Below are 21,230 nucleotides of genomic sequence, written 5' to 3'. Positions count from 1 at the left end.
TGTGTGTGTGCTCTGTGTGTGTGTGTGTGTGTGTGTGTGTGTGCTGTGTGTGTGTGTGTGTGTGTGTGTGTGCGCGACTGCTTTGCAGGTGTGTCTCTGTGTGTGTTGTTTGTCTGACTGACTACAGTTGTGTGTTGTGTGTCTGACTTGCTACTGACGTGTGTGTGTATAGGGGAGGGTGTGTGTGTGTGTGTGTGTTTGTGACTACAGGTGTGTGTGTGTATGTGTGTGTGTGTGTCTGTGTGTGTGTGGGACTACAGCCTGTACAGGCGTGTGTGTTTCTGACTGTAATAGGTGTAGACATGTGCATGTGTGACTACGGTACCAGTGTGTGTCTGTGTGTGTGTGTGTGTACGTGTGTGACTGACTAAAGGCGGACATCATTGGATGGGTCAGGGATAGGGTGTTGGAGGAGAAGGGGGGTATCTAAAACAGTGGAGCATGGCTGCCTTTTGTGCAGACATCCTGTTAGCTAGGGCCTGAAACCCCCGTCATGCACAGTTCAGCTACAGCACATTTTCAGATCCTATAATCCACGTTAGCGTTCGGCGGATTACGGAAACGAGAACCTACCCAGCAAGCACATGGGAGTGTGGCTGCTTGCTTATCACTATCATGGCAGGGGTGAAAACAGCCTTGCATGTGATCGTCCACTTGTAGATAGATCTGTGGGTGTGGAGTACACTGTGTAGTAATCAGATTATGGAAAGGAGAACCCACCCAGCAAGCACACCCACTGAAAAAAGGGGGGGGGGAAACTGCACAGCAAGTCGGTACAGCTGTTGCCGCCACAGTGCCATACATCCACTTGTTATTGCTGTTTTGATGTTTTAGTATGATTGAAAGTCGTGACACACCGGTTGTCTTCACAATACAATACATACATTTTTTAATTTAAATTTTTTTTTTTTTTTTTTTTATAAATTGTTGTTCCTCTGATGGTTGCGGCAGTGAAGTGGTTATAGCATTACACTTTCAATCGGAGGGTCCCAGATGGGAATCTAGTTATGCTGCCTTGTGGCTAAAAAGGACAGAGTTGGGGTTGTTTGTTTTTTTTCTGATTTCCCAGGTCAACATATGTGCAGACCTGTAAGTGCTTGAGCCCCCTTTCGTGTTGTTGTATGCGTGCAGATCAGATCAGATCTATACACATGTTAAAGATCCTGTAATCCGTGTCCGTGTTCGGTGGGTTATGGAAACAAGAACATATCTGACATGCAACCCCCCCCCCCCAACCCCCCCCCCCCACACCCCTGCCCCTTGAAAAATGAAATATGATCGCCTGCATAGTGGGAGTAAAAACAGTCACGCATGTAAAACTTATCTTGCATATGAATGAATGTGGGAGTTGCAGCCCACCAAGAAGAAGAAGAAGTAGTTTATTATTTGTATTATTGTTATTAAACACTGTCACTTCTGTGTGTGTGTGTGTGTTTGCGTGTGTGTGTGTGTGTGTGTGTGTGTTTGTGTGCTTGTTTGTGTGTGTGTGTGTGCACTGTGTGTGTGTGTGTGCACTGTGTGTGCACTGTGTGTGTGTGTGTGCACTGTGTGTGTGTGTGTGTGCACTGTGTGTGTGTGTGTGTGTGTCACTGTGTGTGTCACTGTGTGTGTGTGTGTCTGTGTTTACAGCCCCATGATGATCCAGACACAGAAGCTGACCAGTCTGGCTTTTGCCTGCTCCGATGGCCTCCGAGATGAGAGTCAGCTGAGCGCCGATCAGAAAGCACAGCGCATCAGGTCAGTGTGTCTGTTTTTTGGGTGTGTTTGTGTGTGAGTGTGTGTGTGTGTGTGTGTTTGAGTGTGTCTGTTTTGTGTGAGTGTGAGGAAATGTGTGTGTGTGGGTGTGTGTGTGTTTGTGTGAGTATATGTGAGTGTTTGTGTGTGTGTTTGTGTGAGTGTGTGTGTGCATGTGTGTGTGTGTGTGTGTGCGAGCGTGTGCAGTATAGCCACGTAGTTTTGAGTTTCAGTTTGAGTTTCCCTCAAGAAGGCGTCACTGCATTCGAATGATTTTATTTACAGTACACCACATCCACTAGACAGACTGACGCCTGTCCAGCAGCGTAACCCATCACACTTTGGCCTTGAGTGCATACATGTACCGTAAAGTTTGGCCTATAAGCCGCAACTTTTTACCCCCAGCTTCAACCTCTGCGGCTTATACAATGTTGCGGCTTATTTGCGGATTTTAACGATCCCTGGAGTGTCACGTTCTCGTCTATTCTTAGCTGCCCTTCAACTCACCAAAATCATGATTTCTGTCCATGAATTTTTGGATGAGTTTCAGTTTCAGTTTCAGTAGCTCAAGGAGGCGTCACTGCGTTCGGACAAATCCATATACGCTACACCACATCTGCCAAGCAGATGCCTGACCAGCAGTGTAACCCAACGCGCTTAGTCAGGCCTTGAGCTTCAGGATAGTGTGCTAACTGTTCACGTTTTATAAATCAAATCCGCACACATTAAAGCCTTCAGATCAGCATTCAGTTCTACTCTGCTCAAGCGTACACCCTCATCATGCCGAAAACGCGACGTTATGCCCATGATGCAGCCTTCAAATTGAAGGCGATCGACCTAGCAGACGACAGTGCAAGCGACGAACCAGCAGCGACCTCCACCTTCATGTTCATGAAGTGAAAGCAAGGCTGAAGTCAGTGACAAGATGGTGGAGGAAGCTGTGCTGGTTCTCTTCAACTCGGACACTGAAGATGAAGATTTTAGTGGATTCAGTGAGCAGGATGACGTTGAATAAATGTGTCTATCCCTAAATTATGGATCTTATTTTCGTTGTGTTTATTTATTATTTTTTTGTGGCACTAGCAGTATTTTCGCTTGCTTTTCTTTGTGTTGTTCCCGCTTTTGTTTATTTCATAACCTACAGTATCGACAGCTTTTCTGTAGTATCAGTATGTGTTCCGGTACCAGAAATAAGTGCGGCTTATAAACCGGTGCGGCTTATGTATGTATAAAGTTCAGTTTTTTCCAAAATTTAGTGGGTGCGGCTTATATACCAGTGCACTCAACAGACCGAACTTTACGGTATATTTTTCTACCTACCACAAATCTGCCCATTCCTATCTCTGTGGCTGCCTTCACCTCTACACTCCACCTGCGATCCACTGCGATCGGCTTCAGATCCACTCTGTTTATGCATACCCAGATTCAAACATTCAACTGTTGGCCGCCGTTCTTTCTCTGTCTCTGGACTTTACAACTTGAATGAACTTCGTCCTTCTCTTCGTCAGGTCTCCGCACTCAGCTCTTAAAAGTCTGGCCTTAAAACCCACCTCTTTCCAAAATAGCCTCCCTTCCCTGCTTCTTCCTTGTCTTCAGTTTTTCCAGTTTTAGAGTTATGCATGCGTGTGAATGACTAGTGCGAAAGCGCTTTGATTTGTCTCTGCACAAGATTCAGGGCTGTATAAATATAATAATTGTTAATTATTTATTTATTACTACCAAGTTGGATTTCTTCTACAGACTTTGCAAGAGGACAACACTTTTGTTGCCATGGGTTCTTTTTCAGTGCTGCAAGCAGGGTCTTAGTTTTATCATCTCGACCAAATGACTCGATGCTGAGGTTGGTTTTCCAGTCAGACTTGGGGGGTGGGTGGGTGAGACTGAGATTCAAACCTGTACCCTCATAGACACTGTATTGGAAGATTTGCATCTTGACCATTCGGCTACCTTCCTCCTGTTCACGTAACAAGATCCAATGGCCTTGCTGAAACAAGGTAACGCGTCGGCCTAGGAAGCGAGAGAATCTGACGGCTCAGTCGCCAGTATTTTCTCCCCTTCCACCTAGACCTTGAGTGGTAGTCTGGACACTGGTCATTCGGATGAGATGATAAACCGAGGTCCCGTGTACAGCATGCACTCAGCGCACGTAAAAGAACCCATGGCAACAAAAGGGTTGTCCTTGGCAAAATTCAGTAGAAAAATCCACTTTGATAGGAAAAACAAATTAAACTGCATGCAGGAAAAAAATACCGAAAACATGGGTGGCGCTCTCAGTGTAGCGACACGCTCTCCCTGGGGAGAGCAGCCTGAATTTCACACAGATAAATCTGTTGTGACAAAAAAGAGAAATACAGTATAATACAATACAATACATACAATGCAATACAATACAATACATACAACTACAGTGCAGTGCAATACAATACATACTATACAAAACATACAGTGCAATACAATACATGCAATACAATACATACAATGCAATGCAAAACAATACAATACAATACATACAATGCAATACAATACAATACATACAACTACAATGCAATGCAATACAATACATACAATGCAGTGCAATACAATACATGCAGTGCTATACAATACATACAATGCAATACAATACATACAATGCAATGCAAAACAAAACAATACAATAAAAACAATGCAATACAATACATACAATGCAGTGCAATACAATACAATACATACAATGCAATACAATACATACAGTGCAATGCAATGCAGTGCAATACAATACAGTACAGTACAGTTCTCCATGGAATTGCTGAGGGAGGGAGATGGAAGGGAAGACAGAAGAGAAAATAAAGCCTGATGGACTGACAACATTGCAGAATGGACAGGAGAACCTTTTATTAATAATAATGTACATTTATACAGCGCCCTTTCTCTCTTAAGAGCTCAGGGCGCTTTACATGGAAGAAAAATATTACAAGTTACATACATCCGTTTCTTGCATAGCTGCATGGAAAAAAAAAAGAAAAAAAAAAAAATCAAAACTGTACAGTTACCGGTTACAAAGCATGTTTCGGTAATGTTCAAAGGTTAAACGTCCAATAGCCTTTCACGGCTGTTGGGGCAGTTTCTTTTTTTTTTTTCTTCTTCTTCTTCTTCTTCTTCTGCATTCGTGGGCTGCAACTCCCACGTTCACTCGCATGTACACGAGTGGGCTTTTACGTGCATGACCGGTTCTTACCCCGCCATGTAGGCAGCCATACTCCGCTTTCAGGGGTGTGCATGCTGGGTATGTTCTCGTTTCCATAACCCACCGAACGCTGACATGGATTACAGGATCTTTAACGTGCATATTAGATCTTCTGCATGCGTTTACACATGAATGGGGTTGAGGCACTAAGCAGGTCTGCACATATGTTGACCTGGGAGATCGGAAAAAATCTCCACCCTTTACCCACCAGGCGCCATCACCGTGATTCGAACCCGGGACCCTCAGACGGAAAGTCCAACGCTTTAACCACTCGGCTATTGCGCCCGTCGGGGCAGTGAATTCATACCCACTGTGTCTAGGGCTCGGCATAAGAAGGCGGGGCCCAGTCCTCTCCTTCCTCTGTTTTAATCTTCCCCAACCGATGTCGGGTACCCATTCACACCTGGGTGAAGTGACTTCAGTGAGTGAGGAAAACAGGAGTAAAGCACTGACGGGCGCAATAGCCGAGGGGTTATAGTGTCCGACTTTCAATCTGAGGGTCCCAGGTTTCGGAATCCCGGTAACGGCGCCTGGTGGGTAAAGGGTGGAGATTTTTTCCGATCTCCCTTGTCAACATATGTGCAGACCTGCTCAGTGCCTGAACCCCCTTCGTGTGTGTACGGCAAGCAGAAGATCAAATATGCAACGTTAAAGATCATGTAATCCATGTCGGTGTTCAGTGGGTTATGGAAACAGGAACACACTCAGCATGCACCCCCCAAGAAAACGGAGTATGGCTGCCTACATGGCGGGATAAAAACGGTCATGCGTGCAAAAGCCCACTCGTGTACATACGAGTGAACGTGGGAGTTGCAGCCCACGAACAAAAAGAAGAAGAAGAAGAGTAAAATGCCTTTCCCAAGGACACACAGCACCATGTCGACAAACATGGGGGGATCGAACCCAGACCACTGGATCAGAAGTCCAGCCGCCTTAACCGATTCTGCCATGGTGCCTCCTAATGCACAAGCCTTTAAAGATAAATTTCTTTTTCTTTTTCTTTTTTCCTTTTTTTTCTTTTCTTCTTGCATTGAAGGTTATATTCTCTCTCTTCAACATCACCATAACATTTTCATGTAACAAATGACATATTACAGTGAAAATATAACTTACGACACATATGGTTATTTCAATACAAACATAGTAATAGTTTGTAGGGTATTTAAAAAAAAAAAAAAAGAAAAAAAAAAAAAGAAAAACCAAAAATCACCCCAAACAAACAAAACAAAGAAAAACAGAGCTTGAAGATAAATTTCTGATCTTTCCCCCCCCCCACCCCCCCCCAAACTTCCAGACGTGTTCCGGACGTGCTGAGTTTCTACAGCTACATGTTTTACTTCCACGGGATCATGGTGGGCCCTCTGGCGTTCTACTCGGACTACATGGCGTTCATCGAGGGCACCGACGTGCAGCAGCCTCCACCGGCCTCCTCTGATGCTGCCAATGTGAGTAAAAAGCATGGTCATGATGAAGGTGGTGAAGCATGCTCACACACAGACACACACACACAGACACACAGATGCAGACACACACACTCACTCACTCAAATACAGACACACACGCTCTCTTTCTGTCTCTCTCACTCACACACATATACGCATCCACGCATGTGCACACGCATGTATACACACACGCATCAAGACACACAGACGCACAGACACACTCACTCACTCACTCATGTACAGACATTCTCTCTCCTCTCTCTCTCTCTCTTTCACTCACACACACATATATATATATATATATATATATATATATATATATGCATCCACGCATGTTCACATGCATGTATACACACACGCATCAACACGCACACACGCACACACACACACACACACATATATGTATATATATTGACAGATTCTTTACCCTTTCACTGCCAAAATTGAGAGCCTTGGCCAAAGAAATGATTCAGCGCTTATAGCTTTTAGAGGCGTTTGATTGGCTAAGGGCGGAGCGGGCAAGACGGCTCGTCTTTTCACTGTTAGCCGCGCGAAATTTGGCCAAGCAGAGCAAACCGGTAGGCCTAGTTTGCATCAGTTTGACATGGTAAGTATATGTATCACCAAACATGGAGTATGATACAAACTCCTCCTTTATGCAGCAGCGAGGTAGAGGACCCATATCACTGAAGGGTGACCAAATCATGGGTCTGTTATCCATGAACCTACTGCTATCAGTGTTCAATGGTAGGATAGGCCATATTTTTTACACATCACAGGGGGAATCCTTAGACACCATATTTTTCTGTGTTTATAACACAAGGGAATTTCGAACTCCAAATTGACTGGCAGTGAAAGGGTTAAACAGAATGTTGACGCTATTTGATTGATTGATGTGGATACTTATATAGCGCCTATCCTCAGTCAGAGACCAAGCTCTACGCGCTTTACATACACGGGGACATTTGCACCACAGGCTGCCTACCTGGGTAGAGCCGACTGACGGCTGCCACTGGGCGCTCATCATTCGTTTCCTGTGTCATTCAATCAGATTTCAAACGTGCACACATACACACTCAGACAGACATGTAACATTTTACGTGTATGACTGGTTTTTTTTGTTGTTTTTTATTTACCCCGCCATGTAGGCAGCCATACTCCGTTTTCGGGGGTGTGCATGCTGGGTATATTCTTGTTTCCATAACCCACCGAACGCTGACATGGATTACAGGATCCTTAACATGCGTATTTGATCTTCTGCGTGCGCATACACACGAAGGGGGTTCAGGCACTAGCAGGTCTGCACATATGTTGACCTGGGAGATCGGAAGAATCTCCACCCTTTACCCACCAGGTGCACCGAGATTCGAACCCAGGACCCTCAGATTGAAAGTCCAGCGCTTTAACCATTCGGCTATTTCTGTGTCACAGGGCTACACTGATGGAGTCCAGTCTGCCACTGCTGCCCCAAGGGACCTCAAGGTAGGGGTTGACTTTAAAAATTTTTTTTTTTTTCATCAGTTTGGTCAAGGTGGACACATTTTCATCATGTGTAACAGTGCAGTTTTATAACATATAATAGACATTATACCTGGCATCAGTACAGAGTTATGGACACTTTGCTTAACTAACACAATGTGAAAAGAACACAACCCTTACATTGTTTTCTCTTGCCAAAGATCCTTTGTACCATACACAGACATGAAGCAGAAGGTGAAAACTTATGTTAAGGATCTTTGGCAAGAGGAGTGGAACACCCACACGGACAACAAGCAGTTCCAGATCCATCCAGACCTAAAAGATACCCTCCCATCGGTGGTGAAGAACAGAAAAGAGGAGTCTGTGCTGTGCAGACTGCGCTCGGGGCACCCTTTTTTTTTTTTTTTTTTTTTTACTTACTCATTCTTACATGTTGGAGGGGGAAGAGGCCCCTCGATGTGCTCCCTGTGATGAGCCTTTCACCGTGAAACATGTGTGCCTTGACTGTTGGGATCTGCATGACGTTAGACACAGACATTACACGGCGGTTTCTCTGAAGACTTTGTTTCGTGATGTCCCACCGTGGGCGCTGATGGACTTCTTGAGAGAAGTGAACATTTTTAATCAGATTTGAAGGTTTTAAACTATGGAAGGTTTTTTTAAACTTCGAGTGGAAAGTTTAAAGTGGTGACATGTTTTTATTGGGTTTAAAAAAAAATTTGTTTACCCTTGTAGTAGGTATTAACGAAGCGATGGCCTTAATGGTCAGCAAGGCTCTAAGCACCATAATTTGATTTGAATTTGAATTTGACGTGACTATATAAAACACCCATTACACAGTCATGTTAAACATGATTTCTGCAGACACATCTGTGCACATGAATACACATACATATATTATTTACATACTCACATGCTTACACATTCATGTACATCTGTTCTCCAGGTATAAAAATATATCATCGAGCCTTCATTATTGTTGTGAATTTTGATCTTTCATCATATTTTGTTACGGGTTATTGGTTTTATATATGGACATGAAGAAGTTTTATATATGGACACCATTTTCTATACGCTTAACATTTCCATTGAATGCATATATCTTTCTACTTTATAACTAACATCGATGGTTCCCTGTGGACTGCCGACGCTGGAACTGTGACGGACGAACCCGGGTGTGGCTGTGTATGGGGGAATCTAAATGAGCGGCGTGGGAGTAATGCCACTGAAACGGTGCAGATGATGGGGCGGCAAAAAAAAAAAAAAAAAGAGAGAGAGAGAAAAAGATGTGGTGTAGCGCATATATATCTATACATGGATTTGTCCGAACGGCAGTGACACCTCCTTTGAGAAACTGTGCACGTGGTGTTGTGTTGCAGAACGTGCAGGCGACGCTGAAGAAGCTGGCAGTGGCAGCGGTGTGTGGCGTCTTGATGGTGACAGTCCCCTCACGTCTGTGTCCCCCTGAGGGGTTGCTAGGTAGGTGGGCCAAAATGCCTGGGTTTTCAGGAGAAAATGTCAGCCTGGGTTTTAGGGATAATCATTATGAATGAATAATACTGATACTGAAATCAAGATTATCCTCGGTTGGAGACCAAGCTCCTTTATTTCTTCTTCTTCTTCTGCGTTCGTGGGCTGCAACTCCCACGTTCACTCGTATATACGCGAGTGGGCTTTTACGTGTACGGCCGTTTTTAACCCCGCCATGTAGGCACCCATAATCTGCTTTCGGGGGTGTGCATGCTGGGTATGTTCTTGTTTCCATAACCCACTGAACGCTGACATTGATTGAAGGATCTTTAATGTGCGTGTTTGATCTTCTGTTTGCGTATACACACGAAGGGGGTATAGGCACCGGCAGGTCTGCACATATGTTGACCTGGGAGATTGGAAAAATCTCCGCCCTTTACCCACCTGGCGCTGTCACCATGATTCGAACCTGGGACCTCAGATTGAAAGTCCAGCGCTTTAACCATTTGGCTATTGTGCCTGTCAAGCTCCTTTGCAAACTCAGAGTCATTTGCACAACAGTGATAGTTCACTTTGATTAGGAGCCTCATTGGCTCTTTGTCGTACTTTTACTGGTTGAATAGTTTGTTTTATTTTGTCTTTATTCTTTTTTTTTTTATACTAATTGAGGAGAGAGGAACAGGGAAAGTATAGTGATGATTTAAGGCATGGGTAGGGTGGGGAAGGTGATGGATTTTCGTCTAAAATCATCAATTGTGGATGGGCGTTAAACAAAAGAACGAACGAACGAACAACAGGCTGGCAGCCTGGGTTGAACTGACTGGCAGCTGCCGTTCGGAGCTCATCATTCGTTTCCTGTATCATTTAATCAGACTTCTGGCACGCACACATACACACTTAGACATGTAACATTTTACGTGTATTTATATAACCGTTTTTGTTTGTTTACCCCGCCATGTTGGCAGCCATACTCTGTGTCTTAATGAAGAAGTGTTTATGTAGCACTGAATCTTGTGCGGAGACAAATCAAAGCGCTTACACCTCTGTCATTCACACACACATGCATTACTCCAATCAGCAAAGAAGCAACCAAGAAAACTGTATTGATACATGTTGATACAAAGCTGGAAAGCTGAAGACAAAGAAGAGTTATCGAGTGAACATACAGATAGGGTTAGAGGCAGGTGACAAAATGCCTGGATTTGATGAAAAACATCCATATAGGTTTAAAGGTAGGTGGCATAATACACATGGATTTTAACAAGAAAATGTTTAGAGGTAGGAGAGAAAGCTTGGCCAAAGTTAAGAGATAGTAAGAAAATACCTGGATTTAATAAGAAAACATCCATATAAGTTTAGAGGTAGGTGACAAAATCTTGGATTTAATGAAAACGTCTCGAGTTAGGGGAGAAAACTCTGGTTTTGGCGAGGAAACCTCAGCCTGGGTTCAGGAGTTAGCAAGGAAATAATTATTTACCTGGATTCCATGAGAAAGAGTATGCATGGGTTTAGAGGTAGGTGGCAAAACGCCTGGATTTAATGTGAAAACATTCACATGGGTTTAGAGGTAGGTTCTAAAACGCCTGGATTCAATGAGAAATTGTCCACCTAGGTTCAGAGGCAGGTGACATAATGTCAGGATTTGACAACGAATACAGTATTTGACTGTGGGTCGATATGTCCAGGGATTTAACAGTTCCATTACTTTGTGTGTTAATTTGTGGCCAGTAAGAACAACAAAAATCACCAGTTTTGCTTTACTTTAAAAAAAAAAAAAAAAAGTTCTTAAATTTATGTGACTGGATAAATCTGTCTTGGGAGCCAGTAGTTTGATGAATATTTCTTCTTTTTTTTTTTTTTTTTTTTTGGTTTATGGTTAAAACTGTTTTGTGTTTGGTTACAGCAACAGCAACAACAAATCACCAGTTTTATTTTACTTGAAAATGTCCTGGATAAATACATCTCAAGAGTCAGTACTCAATGTTGTTTGTGGGTTGTTTGGGGGTTTTTTTTGTTGGTCAGTTCAAACTGATACATGTAGTTCCTAACAACGGCAAGAATAGTAAGAACAAGAAAATTACTGATTTTATTTCACATGGAAATTTTTAAATATATCAAAACTCCAATTTTTTTTTTTTTTTTTTTTTCACAATTTCATTTGGGTTTTTTTTGTTTTGTTCTTCAGAAATAATTTTGTTGCTGCTATTTTTGTACTTAATTTTTTTTTTTTTTAATCTATTTTCACCAGTAGTAATAAATATTACAATAATAATGAAATATAAATAATAGAATAATAATGTTCTTTGTTTTATTGTTTGCTTGTTTTTACCTTGTTGCTTTGTTGTGGTGCCCTACCAACAGAGGAGGCGTTCTTCGAGCAGACGTTCATTCAGCGGTTGCTGTACGTGCTGGTGTGTACGACCGTGGCCAGACAGAAGTACTACTTCGCCTGGGTTCTTGGTAACCAGTCATTTGTTGTTTCCATTTGAGAGGAGTGGGGGGAATCGCACGTGAATACTTATTTATTTATTTATTTATTTTCATCCAGCCCTGGGGGTAGGGGGGAGGCGTGGGGGATGGGGGGGAGGTGTAATAGAGAAAATGAATCAGTCATCGCAAAACAACAAATGATCACAGATTGCAGGAAAAGAGGAACATTGCAGGTACACACACACACTCTCTCTCACTCTCTCTCTCTCACTTTCTCTCACTCTCTCTCACTCTCTTCTTCTTCTTCTTCTGCGTTCATGGGCTGCAACTCCCACGTTCACTCGTATATACGACGAGTGGGCTTTTACGTGTATGACCGTTTTTACCCCGCCATGTAGGCAGCCATACTCTGCTTTCGAGGGTGTGCATGCTGGGTATGTTCTTGTTTCCATAACCCACCGAACGCTGACATGGATTACAGGATTTTTAACGTGTGTATTTGATCTTCTGCTTGCGTATACACACGAAGGGGGTTCAGGCACTAGCAGGTCTGCACATATGTTGACCTGGGAGATCGGAAAAATCTCCACCCTTCACCCACCAGGCGCCGTCACCGTGATTCGAACCCGGGACCCTCAGATTGACAGTCCAGCGCTTTAACCACTCGGCTATTGCGCCCGTCGAGAAAATGAATCAATCATCGCAAAACAACAAATGATTACAGGAAAAAATGGAAAATTGCAGGTACATACATTCTCTCTCTCACTCTCTCTCCAGTCATTCCAGACCCTTTCCCTCACCCCACTTGTATATAATTATATGCAGTCATTTATGCCATATATACACTTATATAAGTATATAAGTATCACGGTCATTAATGCATGTAGCCAAAGGCTAAACATCTCTCTCTCTGTTGCTGTGTGTGTGTGTGTGAATTTCTCTGTGTGTGTTTGTGTGTGTGTGTGTGTGGAAAAAAAGTGTATGTGTGTGTGTGTATTGGGCATCTGCTTATCGGATGTGGTGTTGCGTATATGGTTTGCATTTTGTATTTTTTGTATTTTGTATTTCTTTTTATCACAACAGATTTCTCTGTGTGAAATTCTGGCTGCTCTCCCCAGGGAGAGCACGTCGCTACACTACAGCACCACCCCTTTTCTTTTTTTGTATTTTTCCTGTGTGCAGTTTTATTTGTTTTTTCCAGTCAAAGTGGATTTTTCTACAGAATTTTGCCAGGAACAGCCCTTTTGTTGCCGTGGGTTCTTTTACATGTACTAAGTGCATGCTGCACACGGGACCTCGGTTTATCGTCTCATCCGAATGACTAGTGTCCAGACGACCACTCAAGGTCTAGTGGAGGGGGAGAAAATATCGGCGGCTGAGCCGTGATTCGAACCAGCGTGCTCAGATTCTCATGCTTCCTAGGCGGACGCGTTACCTCTAGGCCATCGCTCCACGTTTCGTCCGAACGCAGTGACGTCTCCTTGAGAAACTGAAACTGAAACAGAAGTCCTGGAGGACCCCCAGCTGCTGTCTTTGAAGGCTTCTACTTTTTTCTATTTCTTTCTTTTTTTTTCTTCTTCATTCGTGGGCTGCAGCTCCCACATTCACTCATGTGTAGGACCATTTTTACCCCCACCATGTAGGCAGCCACACTCCGTTGGGGTCAGAGCTACCAACCCCCATCCCCCAACCCCCAGAGTGGAGAGCGCCATTTTTATTTTAACAGCATCTTTGTAAAGTTTTTTTTTTTTTTTTTGGTCGAGACGAAAATGTCCCAGAAAGCCGCAACAAACATGCATGAAAATAACATTTCTAATGCATAAAAGGTTGGCAAAGACCGAGCAAATTGATAATGTTTTTTATCTGAAAAATGGCGGCCATTGGAATGATTGTTTACCTACTGCCGGAAACGGCATTTCACTGGCTAGCAGACGGCGATCTAATGGCGAGATGTCGTATCACTGAGTTTCAGCGATAAATTTTTGCTGAGAAGAACAAACTTATAGGCCTGGTTTGCATCAGTTTGACATATAGTAAGTATATTTAATATAGTATAATACGAACTTAATATAGTATAATACGAACTCCCCCATATTCATATACTTCCAGGGGAGACCTTGAACTTGGCTGCCGGCTTTGGCTTCAACGGCTTCGACAGCAAAGGGCAGCCCAAGTGGGATCTGAACGAAAACGTCAGCTTCTGGGAAGTTGAGGTACAGCTTTTTTTTTTTTGTTGTTGCTTTTTTTTTTTTTTTTTTTAAATTTTGATTTAAGCCCTTTATTTATGTATGTGCCAATATCAGTATTAATCCATCAATACACATATTGATGAACATGACTTCTTTACCTTTGCTTTGCAGTTGTGGTGTTTCGTATATGTGTGTATATGGATTTGTCCAAACGCAGTGACACCTCCTTGGGCAACTGTACTGAACTGAACTGTACTGTACTGAACTGAACTGTACTGTACTGTACTGTACTGTACTGTACTGTACTGAACTGTACTGAACTGTCAACTACTAAAGCAAGGTTCGTAGGGTCCTTTCAAGTCCTTTTAAGTCCTTAGGAATTGGATTTTGGTCAAAAGGCCTTTTAAGTGCTTTGATTCAGCAAGTTGGTCCTTTTAACTCATCAGGAGGTCCTTTTAATTTTTGAAAGGTACTGTTAAGTCCTGTTTTATGAAGAGAAAGAGACTTGAGAACGAAACTGAAACACCTTCGACACCAAAACCGCAAGTTGCAAAGCGCGTTGAAAGATGCCGACTCGATCGTCTGAAACTCAGTACTTACTGTAGGAGGATACAGCCTATATGCCTAGGCCCTAACAGTAGTGTGCTTTCTGCTTGGTGGCAGACGCGAAGCGTGGTACAGTGGCTGTGAGTCACGCCTGCTGCTGCTGCTTTGCTTAGGCCTAGCCTACAGTGACGTGAATTTTCAAAGACTAAATACGACAGTCAAATGGGATTAGCTGTTCTTCCGTTTATGAGAGGTAAGTGTCTGCTGTTCTGCATGTCAAATAGATTGGGGTGTACTGTAAAGTCATGTCGGCAAAGGTCCTTTTAAACTGATTTGAGGTCCTTATAAAGTCCTTTAAAGGTCCTTTTTTGGCTTCATGCCCACCACCTGGGAACCCTGTAAAGTTGCCTCTGGCGGTGAACTGTCCAGTCAACCTTTGAAGTTCCCTACAGCAGTGAAAGAGTTATCCCCCCCCTGACCTGTGTAGAGCTGCCAGCTGTTGTGATTTTGCCATGTTTTGTTGCGCTCGATCGCAGTTTGTTCTGACGTTACGCCAACGTCAGAATTGTTCCGCCCAGTTCGTTTTCAGCTCCATGGCATGGTCACATGCTTTCCTGTCGTGACATCACCCAGACGCTCTGGACCTGTCCATCATGAGGCCAGGGCAGTCACTACTGCATGACGTTAGACGTTAGACGCAGACATTACACGGCGGTTTCTTTGAAGACTTTTGTTTCGTGATGTCCCTCCGTGGGCGCTGATGGACTTCTTAAAAGAAGTGAACATTTTTAACCAGATTTGAAGGTTTTAAACTATGGAAGTTTTTTTTTTAACTTTGGAGTGGAAAGTTTGAAGTGGTGACTCGTTTTAATTGGTTGTTGTTGTTTTTTTATCTTTGTAGTAGTTATTGACGCGGTGATAGCCTTGAGATGGCCTTAGTGGTCGGCGAGGCTCTAAGCACCATAATTTAATTTCATTTCATTTCAGTCACTACTAACCTTGGTCTCACATGATGATGCTCGGCTAATCGAGTGCGTGTTTACGTTGAAAGAGAATTGAGCGGGCCAGTTGGCTTAATTATTTGCCCTAACAAGACAGAACGTGGCTAGATCAAGTGTTTGTATGCCTTATAGATAAAATTGATAAAAATTTACGTTTGCTGATATGACCGAGTCTGTGTGTTCCTTCCAAATTAAAAATGTTCCAACCATATTTCCTGATTGTTGACTCACTTGTGTAAACAAAGTGAGTCTATGTTTTAACCCGGTGTTCGGTTGTCTGTGTGTGTGTCTGTGTGTCCGTGGTAAACTTTAACATTGACATTTTCTCTGCAAATACTTTGTCAGTTGACACCAAATTAGGCATAAAAATAGGAAAAATTCAGTTCTTTCTAGTCATCTTGTTTAAAACAATATTGCACCTCTGGGATGGGCACAAAAAAATAAAATATGAAGCCTAATTATATGCAAACTGCATTTACTGTTATATTTATATTTTTTGTATTCTCAAAACTTGGCACTTTGATCTGATATTCTGACACAACAACAAGAGCAGTCATTATTATCATTTTTTGTTCAAACAGGAACTTCTTTTGCTAAGCATGGAAGTTTTATTTACTTTGCAAACGTTTTGGTGCAGATAGTAAAAAAGGGAAATTACTCTGTAATTAATGTTAGGGGACTTAATTTGCTTTAAGCTGATCTTTCTCATCTTAAACATTGCATTTTGAAATTATACTCAATACATAAAAGGCTTGTGTGTTTTACTCTCAGTGTACAGGGCTTTTTTTTTTTTTTTTTAAGCGCGAAGCTTTATAATAACAAATACAGAACACATTTTAACAATTAGATTTTTTTTAAAGTGTATCACAAGTGAGTCTTGAAGGCCTTGCCTCTCTTGTTCCTACAAAGAATTGACAGGGGTTAGCATCTGTGCCTGTGTGTGTGTGTGCGTGCAGTGTGCCACCAGCCTGAAGACGAACATCGACGGCTGGAACAAGAAGACGTTGGTGTGGCTGCGGAGGGTGGTGTACGACCGCGCCCCCCATCACCAGACGCTGGCCGTCTTCGCCGTCAGCGCCTTCTGGCACGGCTTCTACCCTGGGTACTACCTCACCTTTGGCTCGGCCGCCCTCTTCACCATTGCCGCCAGATTGGTGAGTGTTGAAACACCACCACCACTTCCCCCCCCTCCAAGCCCCGCCCCTGCACACACACATGAACATGCACAGCTCATGATTCACCCACACTTACCACGTGCAAAACGTATTTTTTACATTGATAACAGGTATTTTAAATATACAAATAATATTTCTCGTTCCTCCTCTCCGGCCACAGGCATTCGTATCTCACTCTGTCACACGGGTTCAGCCACAAGCAGGTCTGCACACATGTTGACTTGGGTGATCGGACAAAATCTCCACCCTTTACCCACCAGGCGCCATCTCCGAGATCTGTACCCATGACCCTCAGATTGAAAGTCCAACGCTTTAACCACTCAGCTATTGTGCCTGTCATCATCATCATCATCATTATTATTGATATTTTAAAATGTCTAGAGAAGGAAAATCAAACTGAGCGTCTAATCATTAGGATGAGACGATAAACGTTTGGAGTCTAAAATATTTTTAGTGCTGTGGAGAGCATTTTTCCGGCACAGAAACTTGGCAGAGAGAAAGAGTTGATAATAATGATAATAATAATAATTAATATTCATATGGGGCCGAGTCTTGTGCAGAGACGAATCGAAGCACTTTCAAACCAGTGAGTCAAACGGCGCGTGTGACTGTTGGTCTCGTGCTGCAGGTGCGGCGTAACGTCAGGCCCTGGTTCCAGACGAGCGAGGCCAAGAGGCAGGTGTACGACGCCATCACCTTCATGTTCACCCGCTACGCCAACGTCTACATCTGCTTCCCCTTCCTCACCCTGGAGCTGATGTCCACGCTGAGAATTTACGCGTGGGTGTCTGTTGTCTGTCTGTCTGTCTGTCTCTTTGTCTCTCTGTGTCTCTCTCCGCTCTTTTTACGCGTGGGTGTCTGAGCCGTTGTCTCTTTCTCTCTGTCTTTCTCTCTCCACACTTCTTATATGTGTGGGTGTATGTGTGTCTTCATGTTTTACATTTATTTGCTTATTTATCTTCATTGTTGTCTTATTTATTTATTTATTATTATTATTTATTTATTTATTTATTTTTTATTATTATTACTACTACCTTTTTTATATTATAATTATTATTTATTTATTTATTTATGTAAGCTTATCTATTATTTATCTCTCTGTCTTTCTCTGCTCTTTTTACGTGTGGGTGTCTGTGTCTGTCTGTCTGTCTCTTTGTCTCTCTGTGTCTCTCTCCGCTCTTTTTACACGTGAGTGTCTGAGTCGTTGTCTCTTTCTCTCTGTCTTTCTCTCTCCACTCTTCTTATGTGTTAGTGTCTTTTCTCTCTCTCACTCTCTCTCCATTCCGTCTATGTGTGAGTAGTCTTCACTGCTCTCTCTCTCTCTCTCTCTCTCTCTCTCTCTCTGTGCTCTTTTTAAGGGTATCAGTACTGCTTTTTCTTTCTCTCTGCTCTTTGTATCTACATGTATAGATATAACTAGACAGCGGTAATGGGCAGAGATACAAGTCGAGGAGAGTGGTGTGACGTTGTCTTCACTTAGCGCCCCAGCAACATCAGCAGTAGGGATAGGTGATAGGTCTGTTTCAGTTTCAGTTTCACTTTCTCAAGGAGGCGTCACTGCGTTCGGACAAATCCATACACGCTACACCACATCTGTTGAGCAGATGCCTGACCAGCAGCATAACCCAATGCGCTTAGTCAGGCCTTGAGTGCATGCTTACATATTTGTGTACCTATGAAAGTGGATTTCATTTTACGTAATTTCGCCAGAGGACAACACTCTCGTTGCCATGGGTTCTTTTTCAGTGCGCCAAGTGCGTGCTGCACACGGGACCTCGGTTTATCGTCTCATCCGAAAGACTAGACGCTCAGTTTGATTTTCCAGTCAAACTTAGGAGAAAGGGCGAGAGCGGGATTTGAACCCACACCCTCACGGACTCTCTGTATTGGCAGCTGAGCGTCTTAACCATTCTGCCACCTTCCTCCATGATAGGTCTGTACGACGCTGAAATGAATTGTATTATTATTATTATTATTTATTTATTATGTTTTTTTTCACAACAGATTTCTCTGTGTGAAATTCAGACTGCTGTCTCCCCGGATAGAGCGTGTCGCTACAGTACAGTGTAACGCCACCACTTATTATTATTATTATTATTATTATTTAATATTATTTATGATTGTGTTGTGTGTATTACTCTTGTTTTCACAACACATCTCTCAGTGCTGCGGCACCTTTTAACTTTTAACGCATTCAGCCCCAGGGAGTTTACAGCCTTGGCAGTATCCCACACCATATTGTTGCAGAAAAATGAAAGAAAATCAACAACAGGGTGTTTTTCTTCTCTCTCCAAATTGGCACATAGGGGTCTCACACACAGCTGGAAATACTCTAGCAGTTAGTTCCCTTTGTTTGCAGCTTGTGCCAGCGTAGAAACGTGTACCCGTGGTTTGCAGTTTGTGCCTTCGTAGGAGCGTGGACACCGTTGTGACAAAACGAATTGGGACGCCAGGGCGTTTCTGGGACTCGGGGTTGAATGAGTTACCGTACAGTTCAGTCTGTTGAGCGCACTGGTATATAAGCCACACCCGCTAAATTTAGGAAAAAATTTAACTTCATACATACATAAGCCGCACTGGCTTATAAGCCGCACTTATTTCCGGTACGGGAACACATACTGATGCTACAGAAAAGCTGTCAATACTGTAGGTTATGAAATAAACACAAGTGGGAACAACACAAAGAAAAGCAAGCGAAAATACTGCTAATGCCACAAAAAAAATTTTTAAATGAACACAACGAAAATAAGATCCATAATTTAGGGATAGTCATATTTATTCAACGTCATCCTGCTAACTGAATCCACTGAAATCTTCGTCTTCAATGTCCGAGTTAAAGAGAACCAGCACAGCTTCCTCCGCCATCTTGTCACTGACTTCAGCCTCGCTTTCACTTCATGAACATGAACGCAAAGTGGAGGTCGCTGGTGAACCACTTGCACTGTCGTCTGCTAGGTCGATCGTCTTCAATTTGAAGGCTGCATCATAGGCATTACGTCGCGTTTTCGGAATGATGAGGGTGTACGCTTGAGCAGAGTAGCACAGAATGCTGATCTGAAGGCTTCAATGTGTGTGGATTTGATTTATAAAACGTGAACAGTTAGCACACTATCCTGAAGCTCATCCAAAAATTCACGGACAGGAATCATGATTTTGGTGAGTTGAAAGGCAGCTAAAAATAGACGAGAATGTGACACTCCCAGGATCGTTAAAATCCTCAAATAAGCCGCATCATTGTATACGCCGCAGAGGTTGAAGCTGGGGTAAAAAGTCATGGCTTATAGACCGAACTTTACGGTAATTAAAAATTTTTTTTTAAAGATACCTGTATCTTGTGCGTGCAGATTATCTCTGTTCTTCTGGACGCACACACTGGGCATTGAGACCATTGTCTACTTCATGTTTACAAAAAAAAAATCATTGAGGGTGAAGGGGGGGTGGTGGGGGGGGGGAATCTTACTGCACTCAAGCAAGTGCCTCAGTTGTAGGAAAACACACACACACACACAATGTAGCCTGTGTACACACACACACACACACACACACACACACACACACACACACACACACACACACACACACACACACACACACATGCACACACAGTGTAGCCTGTGTACACACACACACACACACACACACACACACACACACACACACACAAAATGTAGCCTGTGTCTTTTGCTTGCAGATCTCTGTTCTTCTGGTTGCACCTCCTGGGCATCGCGGCCGTCGTCTACTTCATGTTTGTGGCGCCGTCCAAGCGACCCTCCAGCCGTTCACAGCCGGTCAAGCAGGAGTAGAGTATTGTCCGCTATAACGCGCGCGTGCGCACACAACACATGCGTGTGTGCGTGTGTGTGTGTGTGTGTTTGCGTGTCTGTGCACTGCTCTACACAGCTTGTTTGGTCTTTTTTGTGTGTGTGTGTGGGGGGGGGGGTTGGGGGTGTGGAGGGGGTTGGTTGGTTAGCGTGCTGGTTGTATGTGTGTGTGATTGGATGTGTTTTTTTTGTTTGTTTGTGTGTGTGTGTGATGTTTGCATGTGTTGTGTGGTATGGTGTGATGTGTGTGTGTGTGATGTTTGCATGTGTTGTGTGGTATGGTGTGATGTGTGTGTGTGTGTGTGTGTGATGGGGTAGTGTTATTGTGTGTGTGTGTGTGTGTGTGTGATTGGGTGTGGTGTGTGTGAATAATGGGGTGGTGGTGCTGTGTTGTGTTGTGTGTGTGTGGTGGGGTGGTGTTATTGTGCTTGTGTGTGATTGGGTGTGGTGTGTATGAATTACTGGGTGGTGGTGTTGTGTTGTGTGTGTGTTTGTGGTGGGGTAGTGTTATTGTGTAAGTGTGTGTTTTGTGTGTGATGGGGTGGTGTGTGTGTATTATGTGGTGGTGGTGGTGGTGCTGTGTGTGTGATGGGGTGTGGTTGGGGGGGGGGGGGGGCGGGAGGTGTGTGCCAGCTTTTCATTCCACCGTGTCACCGGCGTCTCGGTTCATACTCAAAAACAGAGCAGGTTGTGCTGTGATGTTGGGCAACGGTTTCTTCT

At 43.4% G+C, this 21,230-nt stretch overlaps 1 protein-coding gene across 1 annotated transcript in view; it reads left to right on the top strand.

Moving 5' to 3' along the window:
• Positions 1-20,599, top strand: part of LOC143277136 (lysophospholipid acyltransferase 6-like) — a 29,379-nt gene extending 8,780 nt beyond the window's left edge. The window contains exons 4-12 of the mRNA XM_076581877.1: positions 1,630-1,737; positions 6,252-6,402; positions 7,831-7,881; positions 9,258-9,357; positions 11,710-11,808; positions 13,888-13,991; positions 16,471-16,668; positions 17,318-17,469; positions 20,381-20,599. Coding sequence (XP_076437992.1) covers positions 1,630-1,737; positions 6,252-6,402; positions 7,831-7,881; positions 9,258-9,357; positions 11,710-11,808; positions 13,888-13,991; positions 16,471-16,668; positions 17,318-17,469; positions 20,381-20,492 — 1,075 coding nt within the window. The 3' untranslated portion in view covers positions 20,493-20,599. The remainder of the gene's footprint in view (positions 1-1,629; positions 1,738-6,251; positions 6,403-7,830; positions 7,882-9,257; positions 9,358-11,709; positions 11,809-13,887; positions 13,992-16,470; positions 16,669-17,317; positions 17,470-20,380) is intronic.
• Positions 20,600-21,230: the final 631 nt, after the last annotated feature.

The sequence above is a fragment of the Babylonia areolata genome, chromosome 33 (assembly GCF_041734735.1).
Source record: "Babylonia areolata isolate BAREFJ2019XMU chromosome 33, ASM4173473v1, whole genome shotgun sequence".
Classification (NCBI taxonomy): domain Eukaryota; kingdom Metazoa; phylum Mollusca; class Gastropoda; order Neogastropoda; family Buccinidae; genus Babylonia; species Babylonia areolata.
The sequence above is the reverse complement of the archived record's forward strand: the minus strand, read 5'-3'. Positions and strand labels throughout refer to the sequence as shown.